Genomic DNA, 26,748 nt, shown 5'->3' with positions numbered 1-26,748 from the left:
GACACACTTACATGCAATATAGTATATCAGCTAATTGGATTCATGTTAATGTACTTTTAGTGCAGCGTACTGCGTAATGTGCTATCTCACGATTAGCATGCTAACGAACACATACTTCCTACGGGCACTGCACTAGTAAGAAATACATACAAAGAAGTGAAGGAAAAAAATTAAAAGACACAGCAATAGTAACATATGAAAAATCTAAATCTAAATGAATTCAATTAACTAAAGTAAAAAATAATAGTAAATAAAGGGGACATTTCATAAAACATACAATGTACAATTAATTAAATAAGAAGGAAATTGCAGTAAAATGATATGCATTTTGTCTTTAATTCTATTCTAAATGATCACGTTAAGCAGAGGCAGAAATGTCCTGATCAGCATTGTTTTGTTCTGCCTGAAGCCATTCTGGTACACTGCCAGCCCTGACTCTACACTTTCTAGTTCCTGCCTACCAAAACACTCTGAATCCTGTCTTAAAATCAGAAAGACTTTGCTAGCCTGAACCTTTTGTTCTGCTGGGAGCATCAGACCGCCAAGTGCAGACAGCAGGACCACAGAGTTGTTTGCCAGTCATTGTGCTGCTACTGAGCACTGTCTCTCTCCTGTCCAGTATTGTTTTAATTCCCTCTAAAGCTTAATGAACCCAAACCTCAAACTTTCAGCACAACACAGTCCACTGTGTGCATCCCAACTGCCATTTTATTATTGTTTTTTCTATCCCCGCTTTCCTTCCATCAGATGGTTCCCTGACTTCATATGGCGTCCCGGCTAAACAAGGCCCCGGGCTGTTTGTTTTACGGCGGTGCCTTCCTTTCAGGGTTTCTGAATGCTGTGGGTGGGAAACGGGCAGGGAGAGACAGCAGGAAAAATAGCCAGCGGAAGAGAAGAAACAAGGGTATAAAAAACTGGAAGCAAGAGGGAAAGAGGGTGCCAAAGAAAGCTCCAAAAGACATATTGCTTGCTCGCCACTTGGCCTCTCTTTAACTTTTTTTATTTATCTGGAAAGTTGAAGGGAAATTAGCACAAATCCCTGAAAGTTTGCCTCGACCCTGCTTTAGTGTCACCGGGTCACCACTTTTGATGACTTCCATGCTGCCCTACAAAGTCTAACTGCAGTAACTACACCAAAGGTAGAACTGAGAAAAACGGTTTTAAAGTTTTTTAACGTTTTTTAACTGGCCAGCCAAATTAGTTATAGGTAGGTCAGTGATATGACACTTATTTCTTCATGTATTGATGACGTCATTTTTATGCTCAAAAATCATGATGATTAATTTGACCTTTGACCCCAAACATGTAGTAAGTGCACTCTGGTTTTGCTGTTAAAGGTACTAATAGTAATGCAAAAACAGTGTACTTTCAGCTTTTATATTTTGTTTTCAGTGAATAAACATTTAAAAATGAATTTTGTTGTAAGTGTATTTAAAAGTGTTTAACAACTCTATTCAAATATTTGTGTATTTTAGACTTAATATTATAAGGTAATGTTATATTTTAGTCACTAATTTTATCTCACTTTTCTACTTAATTACTATGTAGATAATAATTTCCCTATCAAATAAAATTATAATTTCTAATATTCTTGTCTTCACTATTCAACACAATGAAGAAATACAAGGCTACACTGCTTTTGTTTTATATTAAAATGCGTAAATATATCCAAAGCACACCTTGGAAAGTGCAATTACTTACAAAATTGAAATCTAAAACTTTGTCACAAGATAAAACAGACATAAAGGAGTTCATTTTTAGCTATAACTCAATTTCGACCAAAAATGTAGTTACTGCAGTTAGGCTTTGTAGGGCAGTGTGGATGACAGTGATGAGAGCATGTCTGAGTGGAGGATTCGCTCTGTTTTGTGAGAAATGTGGAGCTGTGTCGGGGGCTGCGGAGGCCTGAGGGGGCCTGTGAGCCAGCCCACTCCTCTGTGGACACTTAAGAGGGGTTGTGTGAAATGGGTGCCTCCCTGTCCCGTGGTTGTGCCTGGGAGGGAGGTCACAGACCCACCCTCCCTATTGAGAGCACGGGCTGACGAGGGGAAAATAACAGGGTGAACAGGCCTGAGGGGAACAGTGCAGTGCCACCCTCTAATCACAGCCACCTCACCCACATATGGACAAAAAAGTATATACTGTACAGCATGAAAACACATGCTTCTATAGTGAAGACACACTGGAGATGACTTATACACACACATGTACACAGAACTGTAAAAACACCAGGCCTGGTCACATCAGCACTTTAAACAATAAGCAGCAAAACCCATTCATTCCAATGATCTGTCTGTGATTAGTGGGTTCACTTGCATCTGTGGGTGAACTTTGACACTTGTAATTCCAATATGTAGGAAACTATTGTAGCTCATTAGCCTGTGTTGCACTGTTCACTTTATTTAACCTTTCTGTGTTGAGAGTATAAACTGCTCTACACAAGGAGAATGGTTTGCAAGTAGTCAATTGTATTACAATAGTAATTTGATTCCAAAAATAGTTGTTTAAAACACTAAAAATATGGTAAAATAACAGCAGCTGCCAGAACTTCACCTTAAAAATACAGTGGGGTTTCTACTTTAAATTCAGATGTAAATATCAGCAAAAACTGTAAAGTAGACTGAGTCAGCCCTTTATTTTTTAGGGCAATTGTGTCCTGGTGACATTATGGCATTTCTCCTTTAATTTTAAATGAAAAAAACAATGTGTCTTCTATCGTTTTATAGTTTAAAAGTGTTGTACTATTCCTTGATCTATGGTTATTATAAGCATCTACTACAGTGATATTCAATTTTTAATTTTTCCCCCTATTTCTGATGCAATTTGACAGTGTTTTAAAGTAATTTCTACAAACTTTTTATTACATTGAACGTAAAGAAGAACTGAATGCATCAAATTCAGAATTCAGAGGGTAATTAATGTACATAAACAACAGTTTATCAGTTGGAAGATTAATTACATTGTCTTTGTCAGTCTTTTTCTATTTTCAAATAGGTAGTTTGGCCTTTTGAATGACTTCTGTGTACTTAATTTTGCCATTAGCAAACGTATAAGCTATTTCGCTCTTTAATAATACTTTTTATTAAATAAAATGTTGCACAATTCTTATACTGTTCACACTTTGAGTGACTGAGTAATAGTACGACCAAGACCAACGATCCTTGATGTTGTTATGTCATCATGGGCTTGTGAGTTGAAGCTTCAAACAGAGATTTATTACATACTGTATATGTGTGCGTGTATATATATATATATATATATATATATATATATATATACATATATATATATATAAATGAATTTATTTTCATGTCACATATTTTATCATACACTTATCATTGAGTCTGCCAAGGATGGTCATATATAACTTCTGTGAACATTTACAATCTTCTCCAGCGTGTGTGTGTGTTTGTGTGTGCCGAGGTCAGCTAATCCACATTATGAGTATAATTTAAAAAGGAGTGCCACAGACAATTAATACAGTTAAACTTTTTTTATTGTCCAAATTGGGAGTGTGGGAGAGTTAACCGTTGCCACAGAGGGAGAAGCTCCACACAGCGACAAAAGTCAAAGACTGGTGTGATCCTGAAATGTTGCTGTGAGGCCACAGTGTTAACCACTGAGCCACTGAGCCGCCACACACACTGCTGACAGTGGATACTGCTGCAGTGCTGCAGGCCTCCTCCACCTGCTGGTGTGCTGCTTTATGGGATGAGTGTAGAATCAGAAAGATATCAGCTAGTATACCTGCAGCTAGAGCCATGACCTGGAGCTCAGCTTTGCTCAAACAGCCAGCTTGTTTTCAGATAGGTCTGTAATGTGTGCTAGCAAAAATCAGATGATGGCCACGTCCACAGCTGGATCCTGTTATACGTATTATCATAGACTCCAGCAGGTGCCTGCCAGAGAACTTCTGCAGATCTTTTCCCACAGCTTTGCACACTTTCATGGTGCTTTTAATGACCATGCAGAAGCAGCTTGTTCATGAGTCTTACTGTCGTCAGGGTAACCAGCCAGAGCTGGTTCTCGCCGATGCCCTGGGTATAACCTCAGAGGCAGAGGATGGTCCATGTGACCCCAGAGTTGTTTTCCTTCTCAAGGATTGTCTCTGGCGTCTCTTCTTCAGCAATTTTAAATATGTTTACAGTGCAGTAACTTAACATATTTCATGCTAAAATGCACGTATAACAGTATAAATAGGAATACAAAAGGTTTGAAGCAAATTTAAAAAAAACACTTACTGTGATTTCTTTTTTTTTCCAGTGCAAGAACTGCAGACCAACATTAATTGCAAGAAGTAATTTTGTGCATTTCTACACTGCACTTTTAAGATTTCATGCTCAAATGCATGTAGTTGTACTGAGGGCCACTTCAAGTGAGAGTGCGGGCCGTATGTGGCCCCCGGGCCTCCAGTTGCCCATCCCTGGTCTATGGCATGGAATTAGACAATGTCATCATTTCCCGAATGCTTTGTTCTACACACAGAAACAAATTCACCAATTTTCATTTTCAAAAATCTACAATCTACTGGCTAGCTATTAGCAGTAAGCTCACCAGTTACAGTAGTTTGACAACAGTCACTATGTCATCAACCCTCAAGGACCAAATATTTGATGCGATGATGACTTTTGCTGTGCCACTCCTTTATGTATGTCTATGTATATACACACACACACACACACACACACACACACAGACAAACACATTCCTGCAAACCTCACTGGTTGACTTTGTACCGTTTTAACACACATCCTTCAAAAAACAGAGCACGGGCCTTTAAATAGACCACTGGGATTGAACCATCACTCAAATGTCACTGAACTGTGGTCGGAGAAAATATTTTGCATTGACAGAGTTGATATATAGCCACTCAGACTTCAAACACATTTGGTTTATTTGAACTTGTAGTCTGTTTTACTTCCCTTTCACATGACTCCTCTCATAAAGTCAGGGGTTTAAGAGACGGAAAAAAAGACATTCTGGCTTTTCACAAAGCTCGAGTTGCACAAAAGAAAGAATTCAGTAGAAAAGATGTTGATCCCATATAGCTGGTGCAGCGTGTGAGGGATTTCAGTATCGTGTGATTGAGGCTTTGCTGCCAAGCACAGACGGGGCAGGAGGCTAAAAGCACAGATTTTCTTTGGTTACGTGTGTGTGCGTGGCTGCATGTGCTTGGTGTGTGTATCTTGAGGTCAGATGAGTTGGTTTTGTTTGAACGCCGTAGCTTGGATTGATTTGTGACTTTCCCTCCTCACAGCTGAGAGCTGCTTTGTAAAATCCATTATGGTCCGTGACCACTTGAACAGGCTGGACAGCTTCACACATTGTGTGCATCATCAGCTCCTTTAAGATGATTTATTTCAGCTCAGGTCCTGTCTGACATCTTTATCATCAACATTTGGTCTGACTGTTAACATGAACATTTTTTTTTCAAACTTCCAAAGACATTATCATGAGGTCAGTGGTATAATGCCTTTGTGTGCTGGTACTGTTGTGTGTGTCAGTGTTTAATCCCAGCATGAGCAGATGAGGTCCAAACTGTCTGCAGGAATCCTCCTCTGAACCACGGGGAAGATTTATGGGTACCAGGGGTGCAGAGGGATGATCGCTCTGCTCAATGTCTTCATTGTATGTGAACATGTGTGCTGTTGTACTGGGTGAAGGAGGTATATGGGCCAATCCCCTTTCTAAAGGGATTAACAGGGCAAACCAGACACATGGGCACTGAAGTCTGGAGAACATATAAAACACACAAACACGATCAAATACCGTTACACATCAGACATTAAAGCTTCCCAAAAGGAGATGTAATATATGACATATATGTCCCTTTGTGAAATATTATTATCACATATATACAACCTCTTGATATATGAAGATATGGGTTAATATGTATGAAGTACTCATAGTAAAATTTGTACATCTGAATTTCCTCTGAACTGATTAGAAATAATATCCCTGAATTCACATGCTCAAACAGATAAACAATGAGAGTGTCATGTCAGCACAACCAACTGTGATTACGCAAAACCTAGCTTAGCAGCCACAGCTGGTACAGTGGGCCAGTGAGAAAAAGTGTAAAAAAAAAAAAAAAAAGGATTATCTTATCTTATCTTATCTGCTTTAACATAAGCTACAAACCATAGACTGTATAAAAGAAGCCTGAGCCTGAGTCTGAAAAGTGAGGCCAAAGCAGAATGACCATCAACCTGCATTCTCTCTAAAGGTCAGCAGGGGGCGACTCCAATGCGAAAGGAAGTCTGATTACATATATGCTATGAGAAAATAAACCTACTTCTCAGTTTATACTCTTAATTGTTAGTTTAAAATCTTCTATGAAATACCCATAGTAAAATCTACATATACACACATTACAGCAATCTCTATGATGAATTTTTAGATGGTATTACATGTTGCGACCACATATGTTAATGATAAATAATTAATTTACGTAAGAAAACAGCATAATCTGTATGCTTATATCTGTTTTTCTGGTTAATTGTAAACAGACATGTTTATCTCTTGTGTTTAAATATATAGTATAATATATAATAAACTTTGATTATATTACACATATATATTAGTGATATGTCGCATGTATGTTAATAATATTGAGCTGAGGAACCCATTCAAAAACTTTAAAAAAAATACATAGTTAGAAACCTGAAATCAGGGCTGTTTTTCTAAGCTTGTGAAATTATGACATTTAGGAGATATGTGGTTATTTCCATACAGTAACCTAATACTAGCATCCGATGACACTATAAACAATGACAATGTAGAGAAAACAGTCAGTGACATGAGCCATGATCATACATTTTCATACATAATCAAGATGTTCTGATTTATTTTAGGGTTAGAGCAAAAACTTTAGCCAATATCAGGGTCTATAATGTTTAACCTATGAAGTTCTGTAATATATGCTGATGCCATTCACTGTTGCTCACGCTTTTCCTGCCAAGTCACATGACGCCTGGAGCTTTATAGATAAATCAAAACCTATATTTTGGTTTATATCATAGACAGTATAGAGAATGGATGGTGTGCCCCTACTTGTACACTGTACAAAAGTGAAGCCCAAATATTTCCAATACCAGATGTGCCATTTTGTGCTGATGGCATCATTTGGAGCCAAAGTCTGCGCATTAGTGAAGCACTGTTCTGGCCAAAAATATCTGCACGATCTAAACAGATCACAATGCCAGCTGTCAATCATGACATTCTGCCACCACTTAATAGTAGTTTTATTCATAGCAGTTTTCAATTTGGCCCAAATCCCACCTAGGTTTATAACCCATACTGGAGCCAGCAATCTGGGGGTAATCCAGGTGTTTGGGCTTCACTTTCATTATCCTTAACTGCTTATCCGAACTCAGGGTACAGGGGGCTGAAGCCAATCCCAGCTGATATTGGGCGACAGACGGGGTATCCACTGGACAGGTTGACTTCAGTCTATAATTTATATATCTAGGTGAATATCACATGTACAGTTCCTATAGATTTGACTTTGTCCTCGCTTCATGTCACTAGCTATCTCCCAAATTCTCCCAAATCCTTCCTGATTTTCTTGTGTCAAACTGTCAAGTAAAACCAAAAGCAATAACGATTTTATCTTAAAAAAAATATTAATCTGTGTAGCTGCCAGATGGTTTCAGTGCTTGGAAGGCAAAGTCACACAAGATAAGCGTTCTTCCCTTTCATTGCTGTTTTTCTTGGCTCATCAGTCTGTTGGACAGACAACAATATTGGACACTGGAGCCTTTAGGAAATACACCCTTCATAATTGGCATATCTTTGGTCTCGTTCATAGCCAAGTTCACTATTTTTCCCACACACACACTAAAGAAAGGCATTCCTTCTCCAAAGCTTACAGTCAATACGCTGTCAAAGCTGCTCATAAATTGTTTTCTCTCCAGCTGAAGACAGTTGGAAATGCTCCTGCATTATCCTGTTAAGTAACTAGTCAACATGCAGGGCTTGTCAGAACCTGTGTGTCCTTTGTCACAGGAACATATTAAGATGTGTCAGAATAATGGGTGAACTGGTTTCACCCTTTTCTGGCCAAGTTTCCAGGTCCCAACATTCTCTCTCATAAGTCCAGCAGTCACAGATGTCAACTGTTTGTGCAAATGTGTGTGTGTTTATGTATGGCTACGTGAGTGAATACATGCATACATTCAGGTTTGCGTCGGGGTTTGAGTGGGCAGGTGACCTGGATTTCCCATCATAGGACACTCATCCCCAGGAAATAGAAAGGGAAGCTGCTGTGAGTCAGTCAGCAGAGATACCCATCACTGATCATGGGCGCTGTGACAAACTGTCTCCACCCTGAACATCAAATGATTTGTTGGCAGCACTCTGACCACCTGTAGGGAAGGTTCACATGCTATTTCCAGAGCAGGGTTTTCCTCTGAACTGATTAGAAATAATATCCCTGAATTCACATGCTCAAACAGATAAACAATGAGAGTGCCGTGTCAGCAAAACCAACAGTGATTACGCAAACCTAGCTTAGCAGCCACAGCTGTGACTCAGTTGGTAGAGCGGGTTGCCCCCCAACCGAAGATACTGAACCCCAAATTGCCACCAGTATGAATGTGTGTGTGTGTGTGTGTGTGTGTGTGTGTGTGTGTGTGTGTGTGTGTGTGTGTGTGAAAGGGTGAATGAGCGCAGTATTTAGTGTAAAGCGCTTTGAGTGGTTGCAAATCGACTAGAATCGCTATGTAAGTGCAGGTCCATTTACCACTTACACCTTCGTGCCATGAACAAGTCTGAAGTCAGTGCCTGAAGTCAGTCTGACTAACGGTCAGAGAGATATGCCGTACACACACACACAGACACACACACCAACAGATGCCTCTTGCTTTTATAGATAGATGTCACACCCTCGGTGAGTAGAAGCCTTTATTTAGCTAGCTACAGCTAATCCAATCTGGTAGCATCAGTTGCCATTTCAGCTTGAAAAATCAGTCAAACAGCTAGAAATGAGCATTTTCTTTTGTTTACTTCTGTCTGAAGGAAAAGGACCAATTTATTTAGACTGTAAATGTGATCACTGAACTGCATATGTGAGGTGTGAAAACGGAGAGCGTGACAGACGTTGCAACAATGACAAAGTCGACAGTCACTAGACAAATTGTCATTCATGTACATCAAGTGCAGTTTGGCTGTCTTAGTGACTTTAATTGAGTCATTTGTTTTGAATTGGGGAGAGGAAGTGTGCTTCCCCTCTGTGAGAACACTGTACACTTTCTTACATAAGTCTTTCAACAAGATACCATTGAGCTCAACAGCAGATCTGCAGTAATGTTGGCCAGTCTGCATGAGTTCCGTCTTACATTGTCCATGTAATGTCCACCTCCTGCCATGAAACATACTATGGCTCAGTACTGTAGCCAGATGCTGTATGTTTGCATGAATTCACTGCAGAGCAGAATGAAAAACTGGGACCAGTGGTCATCTGTCATCCTGCCTACGCATTTCCAGAGCAAACAGTCTCAATCCAACACTAATACATGCTCAAGACATTAGTTGTGAAAAACCAGTGGAGTGGGCACAGTTTCAACCATATAAAACAAATATAAACGATTCTGTATCTAAATCACTCCACATTCCACCCGTGTGTTCACAGGCTGTGCCGCTGTTGTCTGAGGGTGTCAGAAAGGTCACGGGACAGCAGCCATGTTTGGCACAGAGGGCCTCCGCAACATGTGGAAACTGACAGAGAGACCAGGTGGGTTTCCTGATGGCATGCCAGCAGAGGAATGTTTCTGTCAGCGTTGAACTTGTCCGGTGGGAATCACCCCTGGAATGTGTTAGCATCACAGCTGAAGGTGTCGGGATCAGTTGGCAGAGAGGGACTGGTGTATGGGTGTTACTCATGTTGTCGGGACATAAATCTGTTTACACTGTCATTTGGTGGGGACTCACCATCCTTATATAAGTCCCCATAATGTAAATCATTAACTTTAAAGGTGAAGACTGGGATTTTACGTTAGGGAGCATGTGGGCATGCAGGAGGCAATTTTTCAGCGTTTTTCGAACATGGTGACACCAGTTGTTTATTTAAATTCTCATAGTTATTATACACGCTATATTCCATGTCAAAAATTCATTGACTGACCAGCAATTATGAAGACTTATGGTACTTGACTTCAAGATAAGATAAGACAAGATAAGATTGAATAAAATTCAACTTTATTAATCCCAAAGGAAATTCTGGTTCCAGATTACTTCAAATTAGAAAAATAACTACAAAAACAATCACAATATATGATAATATAAGAAAAACAATTAACAAAATAGGTAACAATAACAACAAATAATATAAATATTTAAAATTTAAAAAGTGTCAATGGAGTAAAGTGAGTGGAGTGCAGATGACATAGCAGGATGTAAAATGCTTTATAATGTATTATGATTTTTGTTATAAAGCTTAGATTATAATACATTCGAAGTATTTTATACTGTATCATTATGGGCTTCATAGAAATTGTTCCTCTATTATTATATTTGGGGTTTTTAAAACATAATTATATATATTAAAAAAACATGTCTTCTTAAAGAAAGAAAAAGATTAAAATAACAGGCTCATATTTTCTTATGTCCCCATGTGCACAAGTGTTCATATGTGTCTCCCTGTCAGAGAGGTGCTGATGGATTATGAAGGGGCCCATGTTGGGAGAACACCAGGCTCTCAATGTAGCAGTCTGACCTCTAAATACACAGCAGCGCACCCAGGGGTCGTGGCCCCAGGGTGTCCTGGGACCAGTTGCTGTGTGGGCCCTCTCTCCTCACGAGAGAGCAGGGGGTCAGAGCATGTGACCGAACCACTTGCTTCAGATGTCGGGGAAATAATTTACTGCAGAGCTTTTATGTCACACCAACAGCTCCGACAAATGTTACACCTCCATATGAGGAGAGAGAGTGTGTGTGCTCAATGTGTAAATATAAAGAAGAAAAACCTCATAATTAGAAGAAGAGTTCTCGTCTGAAAACATGTGTAGGTTTCTTTTTTCTCTCTTTCTCGCAGCTGTTTGGAAAATTATGCCCAGTGAGTAAGTGGAGAAGTTTCAGTCTAAGCAAACCATCTTACAGTTTTGTTTTTTAAGGATTACTGAAACTAGGTGGTCTGTTCCCACTGACCTCTAAGATTTCTCACATCCAAACTTTTAAAACCTCATGAAAGAGAGAGCGTGGCTGCAGTCCTGATGGATGTGTTTATACACTGGATTGTGGAGTATCGGTGCCCGGACTCACCACCATCTGCCCGCTTACATCACTGAGCCTTGAGACTCAGATCTTGTCTCTTTTTTTCCCATTTCTCAGGAAGATCCTCGCCTAAACAAACATCTCTCATCATACCAGATGCATTTTTCTGTGAAATGCTTCTGTGTTTCTTTCGGACAGGCTGAAACATGCTGTCAAAACAATGCCAGTCAAGATGATGACAGTGAAAGATTAGCGTCCCACCTTAGGCGAAAAACAGGAAGTAAACAGGGTTTGAAAAAAACAGGAAGGGTACCAGCTGCGTGTGGTGGGGCATCAGCTTGCAGAAAGTTTTCTAGCATGTAGGTCAGACTATATGGCACTGTATCACATCTTATCACATCCCTTATAAAGGCTTCACTATAAAGGCACTTCATATGTTTTTTCACTTTTGGCAGGCTGTGTTGAATAAGGCTGTAATGATTCTGTACACTTTAAGATTATGATTTGGTTCAATTTTTTCTGCACTGAAGGCTTTATTGTTCAACTATCACTAAAAGAAGAAGCACTTCATCATGTTTTCTCTAAAAGAAGAGTCACTTCATCATGTTTTCTCTAAAAGAAGAGTCACTTCATCATGTTTTCTCTAAAAGAAGAGTCACTTCATCATGTTTTCTCTAAAAGAAGAGTCACTTCATCATGTTTTCTCTAATAGAAGAGTCACTTCATCATGTTTTCTCTAATAGAAGAGTCACTTCATCACGTTTTCTCTAAAAGTAGAGTCACTTAATCATGTTTTCTCTAAAAGTAGAGTTACTTCATTAAGTTTTCTCTAAAAGAAGGGTCACTTCATTACATTTTCTCTACTAGAAGAGTCACTTCATCATGTTTTCTCTACTAAAGGCAGCACTTCATCATATTTTCTCTAAACGAAGAGTCACTTCATCACATATTCTCTAAAAGTAGAGTCACTTCATCATTTTTTCTCTAAAAGTAGAGTCACTTCATCAAGTTTTCTCTAATATAAGAAGCACTTCATCATGTTTTCTCTAAAAGAAGAGTCACGTTATCATGTTTTCTTAACTAGAAGAGGCACTTCATCATGTTTTTCCCCTGCAAGGTCGCCCTACAGAGCATGTATCGGCATCTAAATGGGCAATTCTGTTGCATTATTATTGTTTTTTCAATATGTGTCCACCAACCGGCCCACTTGTGGCCTGCATCACTGTGTCATCTTATCTTTCTGCATCAACCACTGTGGCCTGTAAAGTCTCCAGCTCCTGTAACTTCTCATTACAGCCTGCGGTTTACTCGCTCGCTGACGGTCGCACACAGTCCCTCCAGCCAGCGCCCTCACCCCTGACAATCAGTCAACATGGTATGTGCTGAGCTTTAAAACACAACATCTAAATTCCTTCCATCCTCAAGCCCCGTGTGACAGCAGCTCAGTGCTGAACACGACACTGCAGACAGACCGCTGCTGTCAGCCCCAATACAAAATAATGTTGGAAAGTTCTGCCGTGTGTTCCACAGGCATTTGGCACGGTGTCGTATTTTTCAGTATCAAGGCATACACTGAGGTCAGGAGAGCACTGATGCATTCTGACCTCACTGCAGTGTGTTGCTGTGTCTGTAATGGCACTCAATTCACTTGTCAACGCGATCATATCTGAGAAAAACACCAGACCATTTGCATGCAGACCCCAAACTGGACCCTAAATGTGCCCAGTGTGCATAAAAAAAACCAACTCGTGTCCACCCTGTTTTTAAGCTTAAAACTAGATGTGATGAAAAGTTTCTTTGGAAGCAAGGAAATCTTATTATTGGTAGAAGAGCACCCTCTAATGGAAGAATCAAGAAACTTTCCAACTTGTTCACAGCAAAAAAAGGTGTGTGTAAAAACAAGATAAAAACATTAAATCTGAGGGAGATGATCTTGCTGCATGGACAGATAATTTCACTTGACAAGATTTCTTAAATTAAGATTATTAAATCTTGAAATAAGCATGTTGAACACTTATAATAAGAAATTAACTCTTAAAACAAGATAAATTAAAGCTGCAAGCAGCGATGAACTGGCCCGAGCAGAGTGCACTGACAATTATTTGTTTCTTACCAAGAAAAAAAATCTTCAGATTTAGAGTGTTAGATCATTTATCTTGTTTTAAGAGTTAATTTCTTATTTTAAGCGTTCACAGTAACACTTTTTTTTTTGCTGTGTTCTAAGTAAGTAAAAACCCAACAATCACCAGAGGCAGGAGAGGATTTAGTAAAGCTGTGAGCACTCAGTACTTGTCATCACAATTATAAATTCTCTTGTTGTACAATTGCATCATAAAACAGAAATCGAAGTTCAACATCCTGCTCTTAATTTTCTGTGTCCTTACACAGGAGTTGTTTCTTCTTCTCCTTAGTGTCTGTCTCCTTTAATATTACAACATTATTCAGCCTGTCAACACTTTAATGAGTTGAACTGAAGAAGTATTGTCTGATCTTGGCTCTGCAGCTCTGTTCGACAGAGGCTGAACACTAACAAACCGTAAAGTAATTATAAGTTACATGAGATAAACAAAAGCTACACTTTCCTAATAAATCTGTCTCATTCACTTGGATGCAGTAATGTGATCATTAGTTATTTTCTGTAAATGTGGAGAGAGGGAGAGATACAGTAAGCTCATCACCTTGTAGTGCAGCACATAAACTACTGCGCATCTTCAGACAACAAGGACTATTTTCAGGTGCGGAGGCATTTTCAATTTGACCATTGATGACCTGGAAAAAAGAATGCATTGAAAAAGTCTTGTAACGCTTTTTTTTTTTAAACTAAATACATCTATGATGACAATTGCCCTGTCCAATCTATTGTGTTGTTCTTAATTTTGTGTATTTTATTGTTTTTTTCTATCTTTTTTGTACGGTGTCCTTGAGTGCCAAGAAAGGTGCCTTCCAAATAAAATGTATTTATTATATATTATATATATATATCTATAATGTATTATTATTATTATTATTATCTAAAACACATGCCTGAAAACTGCACTTGTGTAAGAATTGGAGGTACCAGTGTTTTTGTTTTTCAACTAGTGCAGTGCCTGTTACGGGCGTGGCCATTGCTTAACTTGTGGAATTTTTTGCTTGCAGCGTTGTCCCAGTCTCACTGATAATTTGTCACATACCAATGCATTGTCATGGCATGTGATACAGGCAATATTAAACGCTTAGATTAATTATGTATTGAAGTAGTGCAAAGGTCTGCTCAGGGCAGGATGGAGGGGAGGTGGATGAGACAAACAAAGCCCAGATATTGACCCAGGAGGCTGGTGTTTGTGTCCAGTGTGAAACCAAGAGTCAGTGTTGTTATTTGGAATCAAGCTGTGTAACTGTGTCTGGTAGTTTAGTGCAGAAGATGTTGTTTTGGAACCCAACTGTTTTCCTGTCAGCATGTGTCATTCAGCATGGAGGTTTATTTTTTTTTAAAAGCCACTATGTATGTAACTAGCGGGGAGTGAGACACCGCCCACCAACACGGCCAAAACTCAAGCAAAGGGGTTCTGTATGCAGTGGCGGACTACACAACATGGGACCCCACCAGCACGCAAAAAGCTATGATGAATCATGTATGATGGAATATTAGCATTAAGTTAAAATGAGATCCAGATCAAAGTAGTTAATGATATGGTACCGACAATTAAAAGTATCGAACCAAACCATCTAGGGGGTCCGGGGGCATGCTCCCCTCGGAGAAAATTTGTAATTTTTTAAGTAAAATGCATCTATTTTGTGCACTTTGAGAGCTAAATGAGATCAAACATCTCACATAACATTATTCACATTTGGGTGATATCGTATTATAGAATCTCTAGAGGGCACATCATCATCATTTATTGTATAAAGGGGCACCCTAGAGGGCAATCAATACGTTTTTTCATGTGTAAAGGGCAGCCAATAAGGCACTTTCTCTCATTTTCACCACTCTAGAGGGCACTTTTGCGCGCTTTTTCAACCACGGAGGCACCAAACAGGAAAAAGGGCACTAGAAGGGCATTAGAAGGGCACCAGAAGAGCACTCATTAAGGCACGTTATCTAATTTTCTTGCTCTAGAGGGCACATCATCATAATTTATTGTATGAAGGGGCTCCCTAGAGGGCACCCAATCATTTTTTGCACAAGTAAAGGGCAGCCAATAAGGCACTTCCTCTCGTTTTCACCACTCTAGAGGGCACTTTAGCGCGCTTTTTCCTGAGTCCGCCACTGTCTGTATGTCTTGGTATCAAACATGTAGGACAGACATTCCTTTACAGTTAGCTGATGCTACAGCTCCCCCTATTGGCCAAATGCCACCAAATGTGTCACTGTCACTCATACTTCATAGCTACATATCTCCACCAAATGTGGTTGCAATGCCACGAAGCGTTAAGGAGATATGATTCTTTTCTGTAATGAAAACCTTCCCCCACAGTGTTTGAGCAGATGTTGAGGGCCAGCTGTCGCAAGACTTTTTGGAACATCAAAAATTTGAAAAAGTAACATTTTCCAGCTTTGTCTAGAAATATTCTGCATCAAGTTTGGTGGTGATTGTTAAAATGTTGTAGGAGTAGCGGGGAAAAAAAACTGGCAAAACTAGATGATTTAGAAATCATTCAGATTGGCATAAAATCATTTTAGATGCAAATGGTTTGTGGCTTATTCATATAAACTATTATGGATGGATTGTCTGGACCATTATAATTCAGGGAAATTAAATTTGAAAAATTATTTATTTAATGAGACTTGTGGTTTAAAAGTTACAAGCCAAAATGTAAAATTTGTTGGCATAGTACAACTGTCTGGCTAAATTTCAGCTTTATTGTCAATTCTTTACATGTACCAGACATACAAAGGAATCAAAATTACGTTTCTAACCATCACCACGGTGAAGACAAGACAAGACATTTCTAAGACTTAAAGTAAACAGTGAAATGCACATGTACAACAAATAAGAGTTCACAGTGTAAACGTAAGAAGTAGCAGCAAAGTTATGTATAAGTCACAAGTTGTAATAGTGCAAGACAGTCAATATTAGAAGTTTTTAAGTTGTATATTTTTTACATTTGACTTTTAGCATTTTTTGAAAGCTTATTGATAAATGTATGTATCTTACACAGTCTTTGTACAATATTTGAATGCGTAAAGTTTCCATGTAGTATGAATATGAGGAGTTCAACAGTTTTCAAGGTAATTTCATTGGCTTCTCCGTGTCTTCAGAAATCCAATCAGAAATACAGAAATACAATAAAATGAAACCTCATTATATGCACTAACACTGGTGAAAACTTCTTTCATAAAGGGCACAAACCTTTCCACATATGAGCTCATAAGCTGTTGTATAACGACCAGGATTTAGGTGAAGTCAGTAAATGGTTGAGCTGAGGTGAGGTGTGTCTCGTGTTGTGATCAGTTAGCTGATCATGGCCTAAAGTTAAACAATAGACCTTTTTCACGGTGCACATTTTTGACTTGTCATAGCAGGAAAAGCACAGGTGTTACTAATAACACTAACGATGGCTTTTAGGTGTACTGGTAATCCCTGACGCTGAGCCAGCGGGCCCAGTACCTCACACATGTAGCCATTCTAACGGTTATTAATTACACCTGTGCCTTCCCTGCTTTGCCAAGTTCAAATGTCTGCAGTGAAAAGGCTCTTTTGTATCCACAATAAATATAACAGCTTTAGGCGTGCTCTTTTTTTTTTTTTTTTTTGTGTTAGCGGCGGTGGTCTTTGTTGGAGGCTCTCCTCAGCTATAAAAGACTATGTATATGTTTCAGTACCAATAAATTGAATGAATTATATCCAATCAGCTAATCTAATTTGGTTGGTTGGGAAATGTTTTTAACATAAACAACATTAACACATTAACATAAAGCTAAACTCTCCAGGGGACAGATTCACAAAAGTGTTCTTAAGATAAAACTTAAAAAAACAAGATGTTCCTGAGAATGTTCTTAAATGCTGTTCACCAGTTTTTTCTTAAGAATTGTCGTATGTCTTAGGAACTTCTTAGTTTTCTCACTTAGGACGTTCTTAGATTTTTAACTTAAGATCACTGGCATGATTCCTAGTAATTAATTAAGTAGTATCAAATACAACAACTGCCTCTGTGATTTACTAAGAGTACATTGTAGTGTAATCTAGGAACAGGCCGAAATGTCACACAGACTGAAAGGACATTTCAGTTATCTGTCAACTGCCAAAATAAGCTTTATGTGATACATTCACAAAAAAACTACTCTGACCAACTTCAATTAACTAAATTTGTTTACACATTGTCTAGGGCTAAACTAAATATTAAAGAAATCAAATAAATGACATACAAATTTGTTCAATCAACATATTTAACGTACCAAGATTGACCTTTTCACTGTAGCTGTTTTAAGACTGCTGAGGGCTTCTCTCATTTAAGAAAAAGTTAAGAAAAAAACTAAAGAAAAGATAAGAATTTCTTCATGAATACCAAATCTTCTTAGATTTTGTCTTAAGAGCAAAGTTAACAAAAAAGTGGCACTTAAGAGGCATTTTTTTCTTAAGAATGCTTTGAGAATCCGGCCCCAGAACGGTGACTATAGGCAATGTGCAAGGCAGCTTATAGTTTTCAGTTGAATACTTTAACAAAGTAAAAATGCACCAAGAGACATTTTTCTTAATTTTACTCACCCAATTCACTCTTGCATTTCACCTTAACTTTAAAAACTTCAAAAATCTAACTTCAAAACATTGTGACATATATATACTGCATTTGCAAGTACATTAACACCATTGAATACTGGCTTAGATGATGCTAACACAGAGGGAAATATTTAAATCCAAGGTCAGTGGTGGAAGAAAGTATCCTTTACTCAAGTAAAAGTACTAATACCACACTGTGAAATTACTCCACTACAGTAAAAATCCTGCATTCAAAACTTACTGAAGTAAAAGTACAAAAGTATCAGCATCAAAATGTACTTAAAGTATCAAAAGTAAACGTATAAGTAAAAGTACTCTTAATGCAGAATGGACCCACTCAGATTGTTTTATGTATTCCAAATATATTATTATTATTATTTTCATTATTATTACTATTATTGTTTAGTATCATATATCATCAGGTTATTGGTTATAAATGAACACTAACAACATATGTAGATATTAATGTATAATATTAATATTCATTGTAAATATTATAGACTTGTCCTTCTCATTGAAAATATATCAGTTGTATGATTAATTGCTGCTCATATATATGTTTCTTTATAGTATATACAGTCATGGAAAAATTGAATGTATATACAATGCCTGGTAGAACTAAAGGTACATTTGTTTGGACAAATATAATGATAACAACAAAAATATCTCAGAAGAGTTTAATGTAAGGGCTGATATCTAACCATTTCCATGGTTTTCTTGCTAATATTTATATCAATCAATATCAAGAAAACCATGGAAAATGGTTAGATATCAGCCCTTAAATCAAACTGTTATGAGATATTTTCTTTGTTATCATTATATTTGTCCAAAGAAATATACCTTTAGTTGTACCAGGCACTAACATGAACAAGAAATTGAAGAATAAGGGTGGTCTAATATTTTTTCCATGACTGTATATTATATATTTACTATACTTTATATAAACATACATATCCAATGAAACCTACATACTCTAACAAACATTACCCCATAGTGTGCCTCCCATTATCCCCTACCACCCCAGTACTATGTGCTCCATTGGAAGGGGAAAATAAATAAAAAAATATACATGTTTCTTATATCAAAAGATGAGTAAAATATTTCAGGCAGTCTGTAAGTTATGAGGGAAACATAATAAATGTTCCAGTTACCCCCAGTCTCCCATAAGTGTTATTTATAGACTGTATTTGTTTTGCTGTTTAATTGTAGTTTATTAAAAAAAAACTTCTAACCTCACACTACCTTAGCTCAGAGATGGGCAACTGGAGGCCCGGGGGCCGCATACGGCCCACATCCTCACTTGAAGTGGCCCTCAGTACAACTACATGCATTTGAGCATGAAATCTTAAAAGTGCAGTGTAAAAATGCACAAAATTACTTCTTGCTATTAATGTTGGTCTGCTGTTCTTGCACTGGGAAAAAAAAGAAATCACAGTAAGTGGTTATTTTTATTTGCTTCAAACCTTTTGTATTCCTATTTTTACTGTTCTACATGCATTTGAGCATGAAATATGTTTAAAATTGCAGTTTCATCATATCTGATTAAACCTCTGTAGTCCAGGAGATTTTGGTTCAAATTTGTCAACTTCGTATGCATTAATTTCTGTCTGTGTTTGAGTCTGTCCTTACATCACATGCATGGTTCCTTTCTCTCCACAAACACTTGGCTATCAGTCTGATTTTCTACTTTTTCAAATTATAGTACAGTATAAAGCTGCCAGGAACCCAAAATACAAACAAAAGATACAGGTTTCTATGGAAACGTATCTTTTTAAAAACTATTTATACACACAGAAACAGCAAAAAACATAAATAAATAAAACTATAAAACAGTCTATTTGCATGTAAATTAAAAATAGTAATAGTTTTCTTTGTAGAAAGAAAATTCACGTTTTAAAAATGGTCTCGAAACATAAATGGCATTTTCAACTGGCATCCTCAGCTTGTCTGTTATATAAATAAAGTTATTACTGTAAATAAAACATGCTCAGTATATTTTCAATGAATCGATGGACTCCAGAGGGTTAAGTGCACAGACCTATATGTGGCCCTTTGGTAGTGTCCATGAAAAATTGTGGGCCCCTCCAGCATTTAACCCTTTATCTGGCGAAGAACCGTATTTGGTAACTTCAGCGGATATCCAAAATAAAAAAATTAAAATATTTCGAGAAAAAAGTTGCAAATTTACTAGATTAAAGTGGCAGATCTACAAGAAAAAAGTTGCAGATTTAAGAGATTTAAAGTGGCAAATCTGCGTGGAAAAAAGTCACAGATTTACGAGAAAAAAGCTACTTTTTTCACATTTATACATTCTGGCAGTATGTAATATCCTCCAATATTCTCTAGGGTTGAAATTTGGAATTTGTAAGTATTTCAATGAGTGTCCTACTAAGGGTTAAGTTGCCCATCCCTGCCTTAGCTGTATTGAATGTGTCGTTAGATGCCAGGCTTTATTTATTAGAGGAGTTTCTCCTTCCGCCACCAGGTGGCGCCACCCAGCCAGAGCACCACTGTCCTGTGACGGATGATTGATGGGGCTTCAGATACAGATGTGTCATCCCTCGTAAATGACTCCACACAACACAACCATTATTGAAGAAAGTCGTTTCAAACAAGAGTCCAAAGACATGATGAGACACAGAAACACGTTGCATCACTTTCTATGCTACGGAGCCGTTTGTCAGCTCATAAATAACGTGTTAATGACCACTTCAGCTCATGAAATTTACACATGTATGTGTGTGTGTGTATGTATGCGCGCGTGTGTGTGTTTGGCTCAGCACCTCTCCGTTGTCTGACTCCGTTTCATGCAGTTTTGATTCATGATACCTTAAATTACACGTTATATTATTGTCCGGTGCGCTGCCAAGATTTTAAGGGAATCAAGATGAGAGAGGGGGGCATGATGTGAAAACAACCTCAGCCTCTTTGAAGCCGGTTCAACCTCTTCCCCCAATGAAAAACACTCCCGGTTTTTTATCACTCTTCTGAATCATGCGAACGGCTTCGAGTTTTCACTGAGATAAGAAAACATTTCAACTGAAGTAGCCCGTAACAGCTCCATCTAACCCGCCTGAGTGACCTGCGCGGATGGAGGTTCATTTATCCAGAATGATCCAGTGAGATCCCCCAGGCCTGTTTAGTTCCTGCCAAATCGTGTTATTACACTGAGTCCTTGGTGGCTGCTCACTCTCCCACTCCTTCATCAAATAAGATCTCCACACAATGCTCGTTTTTGTTAGATAGCAGATTTGTTATTGTTCAGATGTGTGCGTAATGGGCGAAAAGCCCTATTGATTTGAACGTTTCCATATTTTTATAAAAAGAAATAAATGAAAAACACCTTACATTGAGAGCACATATTTAATGGCGCATAACTTTTTATGATGATTCTTGCAAAATTACCAGAAATAAAAAAGTAGAGGCATAGCATCAATACCAGCTGCATGAGAGACAACGTGTCCATAATTGTCCCTCGAGTCGTTGTCACATGTTGGAAAAGTCTTTTGCGCCGTATACCTTCAGCTTTCGCACTGATTTGACGCTCCTGCTCTCGCCTTATTGGAACCACACAACGCGCACTGGCCTGTTTCCAATCTGAAGACATGCGTGATGAATTTGGGAAATCATCTGCAGCTTTGCTGGTACCGTATAGCCCACCCAGTCCGGACCCCAGCCCCCCACACCCCTCTGCCCCGAGGTATCAATACGATTAGAGGCAGGAAATGTGGGAATCCCCAACAAAGGGCTCCATCATTAAACACAAACAACCAGAGGCCTCCCAACAATACCAAAAGCGCCCTCCTCTCCTGACTTCTCTTTTATGTCTGAGCAAGTGAAAATCTATTACTTTCATCCCAATATTACCATTCTGCCTTCAGTTGCCCATTATTAAAGAAGATAATCTGACGGGCTTCAAATGGAGGCCAGAGAGTGTAGAGTTTCTAACCCAGAAATCTCAGGTTCTATTATTTCTTCTCCAAATCACACATGGTGATATTTATCAGTCTTTTCTCTCAGGAAAGCCGGAGTGTGTATAGGGGAAAAGCGCACACACACTGCTGGTCTTATCAGTTCACTCGAGAGAAGTCACCATGAAGGCGACAAATTATTATTTTCGCAGCAGCACAAAATCAGTCATTCCACTTTTATCCTCTGAAAACATGTAATTGTGCGTCAAGTGTGTGCGTAAAGAGCGGCTGCAGGAGCCTTCGAGGGGGATTAAGGCTTAAGTCCCTGCCTCACGTAGAGAAGCGTTTGGGGATTTTCCCCCTCAGTCTCTAAATTCGGGATGATGATTTGATGTCACCAAAGTGTCTATCATCTCAAGTGGAAATTAAAATGTCTATTTATGGTGCTTTTATTATCATTTTGCATCAGCTTTGCGCATTTAGATGACAGTTTACCCCCTCTGTGTTGTAGGTCAATATAAAATGGGGAAAAAAGTTATTTAAATACTTATTTAAGTATTTCTACAGGTTTTTACACAGAATAAAAACTTATTCTAAAATAAAAATAATAACAATAATAAACATTAATCATTTTTGGAAAACCATGATGGCAACTTAAAGGGCTGTCATTAGTTTAAACTAAATGATTATGGTGGCCAAAATAATTGATAATAACGCTTTTATCGTGATATCTAGAGGAATATTCTGAGGAAAGGCTCAATATCTGTCAAATCCATCTGCAATGTGCGTTTGGTCTCTTTAAAATATGACAGTCTGTGACCATAACTACATAACAAAGTGAGTTCAAAAGAAAGTAAGATGATTTATGAGAAGCTGGATTATTTACAGGCTTATAACATACAACCTCGAGACCAAAGAAGTTGTGTAAACAAAAACAGAATGCATCAAAGTCAAAATTTAAAGTGTTATTTAGCAAAAGAAAAGTTTATCAATTTGAACACAACATATATTGTTTTTGTATAGTTTGTGGATGTGTGTTATTAACATATCAGGGCTGGGCAATAGTTCAATACCATAATTTATCATATGATCAAATCATGTATTGGGATATGGTGATACACAATTACGTCATCTAAACTGTTTTTTTAAAAAAGCTCTTGGGCTGGACCATATGAGGACATATAGCATCAAAAATATATGAAAATGTCTATCATGTGTATTGTTCAGATTTTCTTTAATTGCGATGTCAAAAAAAATCTGCATTTTATGGAAACTATTACAAAATTTGGTCAACACCAGTATGGAGTTTACCAAAATAGGCTCATGTGGTTATTTTACACAGACCATTTATTTAAACACATGGTTTAACTTGATGTATATTGTTATCAAGAGATGATATTATCTATATCAGAAAAGAAGATTTGAGCCATATTGCTCAGACCTAATATTTTAGTTTTAAATATCAAGTTGATTATCGATACATATCGCGAGACTCCGACTTTAGGTGAAGCCTTTAAAAAATTAATTGGCGGGTTTTATCTTCATTTTATTCATGTTCATTGTTACAGTTGAACATCTTTGATGCAGCTCTGAAATCAGCACCCTGAATAAAAACGTTGCATCCTCTCTATAAATAGTCTTGTTGTGATTTCCTGTTCATCAGGATGTTTTCACTGAATGGATCTCTAACGTCCGCGTCGACTTGGCACTGATGATGCTGGTGATGAGAGCGCACGGGGGAGGCTGGTACAGGCCTTGTTGGTACCCTTTGCGTCGTTTTCATTGGTCAGGATCCTTCCCCTCGTGTCTCAACGTGACATCACATCCACCCGACCCACACAGGAAAGCAGCAGAGATTACAGATGATGCTGGACATCTCGGAGGACGCGCACACTTTTTACGCTTCACGCACTCGCTGACCGCTCTTTTGCGCTTTAATAATATGCACCAGAATAAAATGATACCAGCGCATGCGGTTTGGAGAGTCTGCTTGTTGAAAAAGTAGGAGGAGGATTGTGTTTGGATTTCTTTCTCTCTTTTTTTGTGAATGGAGATGAGTTGTGCGTAAAAGTCTGGTCATCGCATTTAAGAGCAGAGCTGTCACTCTCCCACCTGTTGGCAGGTGGTGTTGGCTTTACCCGCGGACATCTACTATGACATTGGGTTTGGACATCATGGAGGATATTGTTATCGACGTAGTAGGGGAAGGACTCAAAGACAGCGGAGAGGAGCAGCTCTTACCTTTGGATGAGTCTCGGAGCGAGCAGGAGCGCAGCAGCGAGACTTCCAGCGGCCAGGAGGAGAAGCGGGACACCTACAGCCCGGACCCGGCGTGCCCATCTCCCGCTAAAGGCAAAGGTCCCGCGTCGGTGAAGCCTCCGTACTCCTACATCGCTCTCATAACGATGGCCATCCTGCAGAGTCCGAAGAAGCGGCTCACCCTGAGTGAGATCTGTGACTTTATCAGCCACCGCTTCGTGTATTACCGGGAGAAGTTCCCCGCCTGGCAGAACTCTATCAGACACAATCTGTCGCTGAATGACTGCTTTATAAAGATGCCCAGAGAGCCTGGGAACCCCGGGAAGGGCAACTACTGGACCCTGGATCCCAACTCCTCGGACATGTTTGAGAACGGGAGTTTCCTGCGGCGGAGGAAGCGCTTCAAGCGGCAGCATTTCCGCCTGGACCCGCTGAAGGAGCAGCACCTGGAGCCCAGCGGGCTGCACGGCTTCCCGCACGGCGCGTACGGGCTACCGCTGCAGCTGCCCAGCCTGGAGCTTTACCCTTACCTCCATCACCACCACGGCCACTCCTCCCCGTGCGGCCCCGCCACCATCCCACCTGTCAGCAGCATCCTGCCGGCTCTCTCCAGCTTCTTCTCCCGCAGCGCGCTCACGGCCAAGGCTTTCCTGCAGGCGCAGCCGGGCATCGAAGCCTTCTCCCCGGCGCAGTGCACGGCCTACTCCGCCCCTCTGACCTCCGGAGCCGCTGCGTACGCGTCCCCTGCTCTCTTCCACCCCGCCGCGTCCCAGCACTTCCTCACTTTACACCAGGAGTATCAGAAACTACAGACTCAGCGTGGCACCGTGGATCTGAGCAAACACATCAGCACTGCTCACAATGAATAATCTCAGCCGGACTTTGAACTTTTCTCAGGTAACAGAGACGTTTTAAGCAGAGTTTCTCCTCCACAGCTGGAAGTTTGAGGAATCTGCTTTCAAAGAATGTTGTATAGATATGTAAAAAAAAAAAAAAAAAACTCTCCATCCTTCTCACCAAAAAAACTTTTTTTTTATTTTGATCATGAATTATTATCTTTTGTTTTAATATTTAAATGACGAATTTCCTTTACTTTTTTTCTGGAAAGAAATAAAAGTGAATATTTAAACCTTGCGTTCAGTTGTATTTTGTACAGATCCATGAAGTTATAATTTATTTAGATTATAGAGGATTATACGTTTTATGTCATGTGTCAACTTGCTTTTAATTTCCTGGATTTGTACTTTTTTCTTTAAGATGATTTTATAAATAAGCTTTATTGAAATAGCAATTGCACAAAAAGGAAGAGCAGCCACATAAATTGAATTAATCGATAGTAAAAAAATAATGACATGAAATAAAATGCAAGTTTCTGAGGCCTAAGAGTGCGTGACTGTAAAATCGGTAAAATAAAAACCAAAATGACACTGATGAAAATACGTTTTTAAAATGATTATTATTTATTAATATTATCACAGAAAGGTGCTCTGTGCTTTATCAAAAATAAAAAATTGAAACTGCAAAAAAATGCACTTTCAAAATAATGTTTCAGGCTTTAAATGAGATGAAAAGCAGCAGCACGCTTCCTGTAGCTACGTGTTCAATACGTCTATATCAGTCATATGAATGCATTAGAAATGATGATAATAATAAATCTCCATGATCAAACCGTTCAGCAGCTGCTGTTTACATTCACAGGCCTGTCAGGTGTGTGTGTGTGCGTGTGTGTGTGTCGCGTTCACGGACATAACGCTGAAAATACACCAGCCTATAATTGCCTTATTCTGCAGGGCCACACACACACACACACACACACACACACACACACACACACACACACTCTCTCTGTCCCCGCGAGAAAATCTGTACAACACATTTTCAAAAAACTTCTCATCTGTTCGATCATAAAGATCATAAAAGCTCACAAATGTTCCCACGAAGGATTTTTTTTATTATTATATATAATTTAAGTAGAAATAACAAGGAGATTATTAGAAAATATACAGTTGTTTTTGTTTGTTTGCAAAAAAAATTTTTTTTTACATATCTAAAGTCCTTTTTCAGCAATAAATTATACATTTTAAAAACTTCCCCATTCACATAGCCTGAAAGAGGTTTTACGTTATATTATGAACCAGTGCAACAATTTTAAATGAAATGTATTCCTTATTTTTACAAAAAAAATCCAGCAGTTCAGTTTATATTTGAATTTTATATCATATTTTTAAAAAATCATATGTGTTGCTTAGAAATTGTCATTACTGACTGGAAATAACATATTATGGAGGATTCTGAACTTCTAACTGGTTTATCTTTCCTTTACATGCTGATGTTTAAATGTTCAGTTGAATCAAACTTTAAATCAGATCATAATCATAATCTATCATCTAAGCTTAAATAAACTAATCTGTATGATTTCACACATACACACACACACACACATACACACACACACTCAATATATATATATACATATATATATACACATACACATACATGTGATATACATGTGATTACTAAATCTATCCTCAAACTTTCCGCCCATTTCTCCATGCTACTAATTCATGATCTGATTTATTTTTTCCTTTCTTTTCCATTTAAGTGGTTGCAGCGTGAGAATGACAGTAGTTAAATAATTCTAGGTTTCAGAGCATGGAAGTATTTAT

At 38.5% G+C, this 26,748-nt stretch overlaps 1 protein-coding gene across 1 annotated transcript; it reads left to right on the top strand.

Moving 5' to 3' along the window:
- Nucleotides 1-23,668: 23,668 nt before the first annotated feature.
- Nucleotides 23,669-25,101, top strand: foxd7 (forkhead box D7). Its single transcript, XM_059348721.1, has one exon. The coding sequence runs from the start codon at nt 23,977-23,979 to the stop codon at nt 24,949-24,951; it is 975 nt and encodes a 324-aa protein (XP_059204704.1). The 5' UTR covers nt 23,669-23,976; the 3' UTR covers nt 24,952-25,101.
- The last annotated feature ends 1,647 nt before the right edge of the window (nt 25,102-26,748 follow it).

Source organism: Centropristis striata, chromosome 13, assembly GCF_030273125.1.
Source record: "Centropristis striata isolate RG_2023a ecotype Rhode Island chromosome 13, C.striata_1.0, whole genome shotgun sequence".
Lineage (NCBI taxonomy): Eukaryota > Metazoa > Chordata > Actinopteri > Perciformes > Serranidae > Centropristis > Centropristis striata.
The sequence above is the reverse complement of the archived record's forward strand: the minus strand, read 5'-3'. Positions and strand labels throughout refer to the sequence as shown.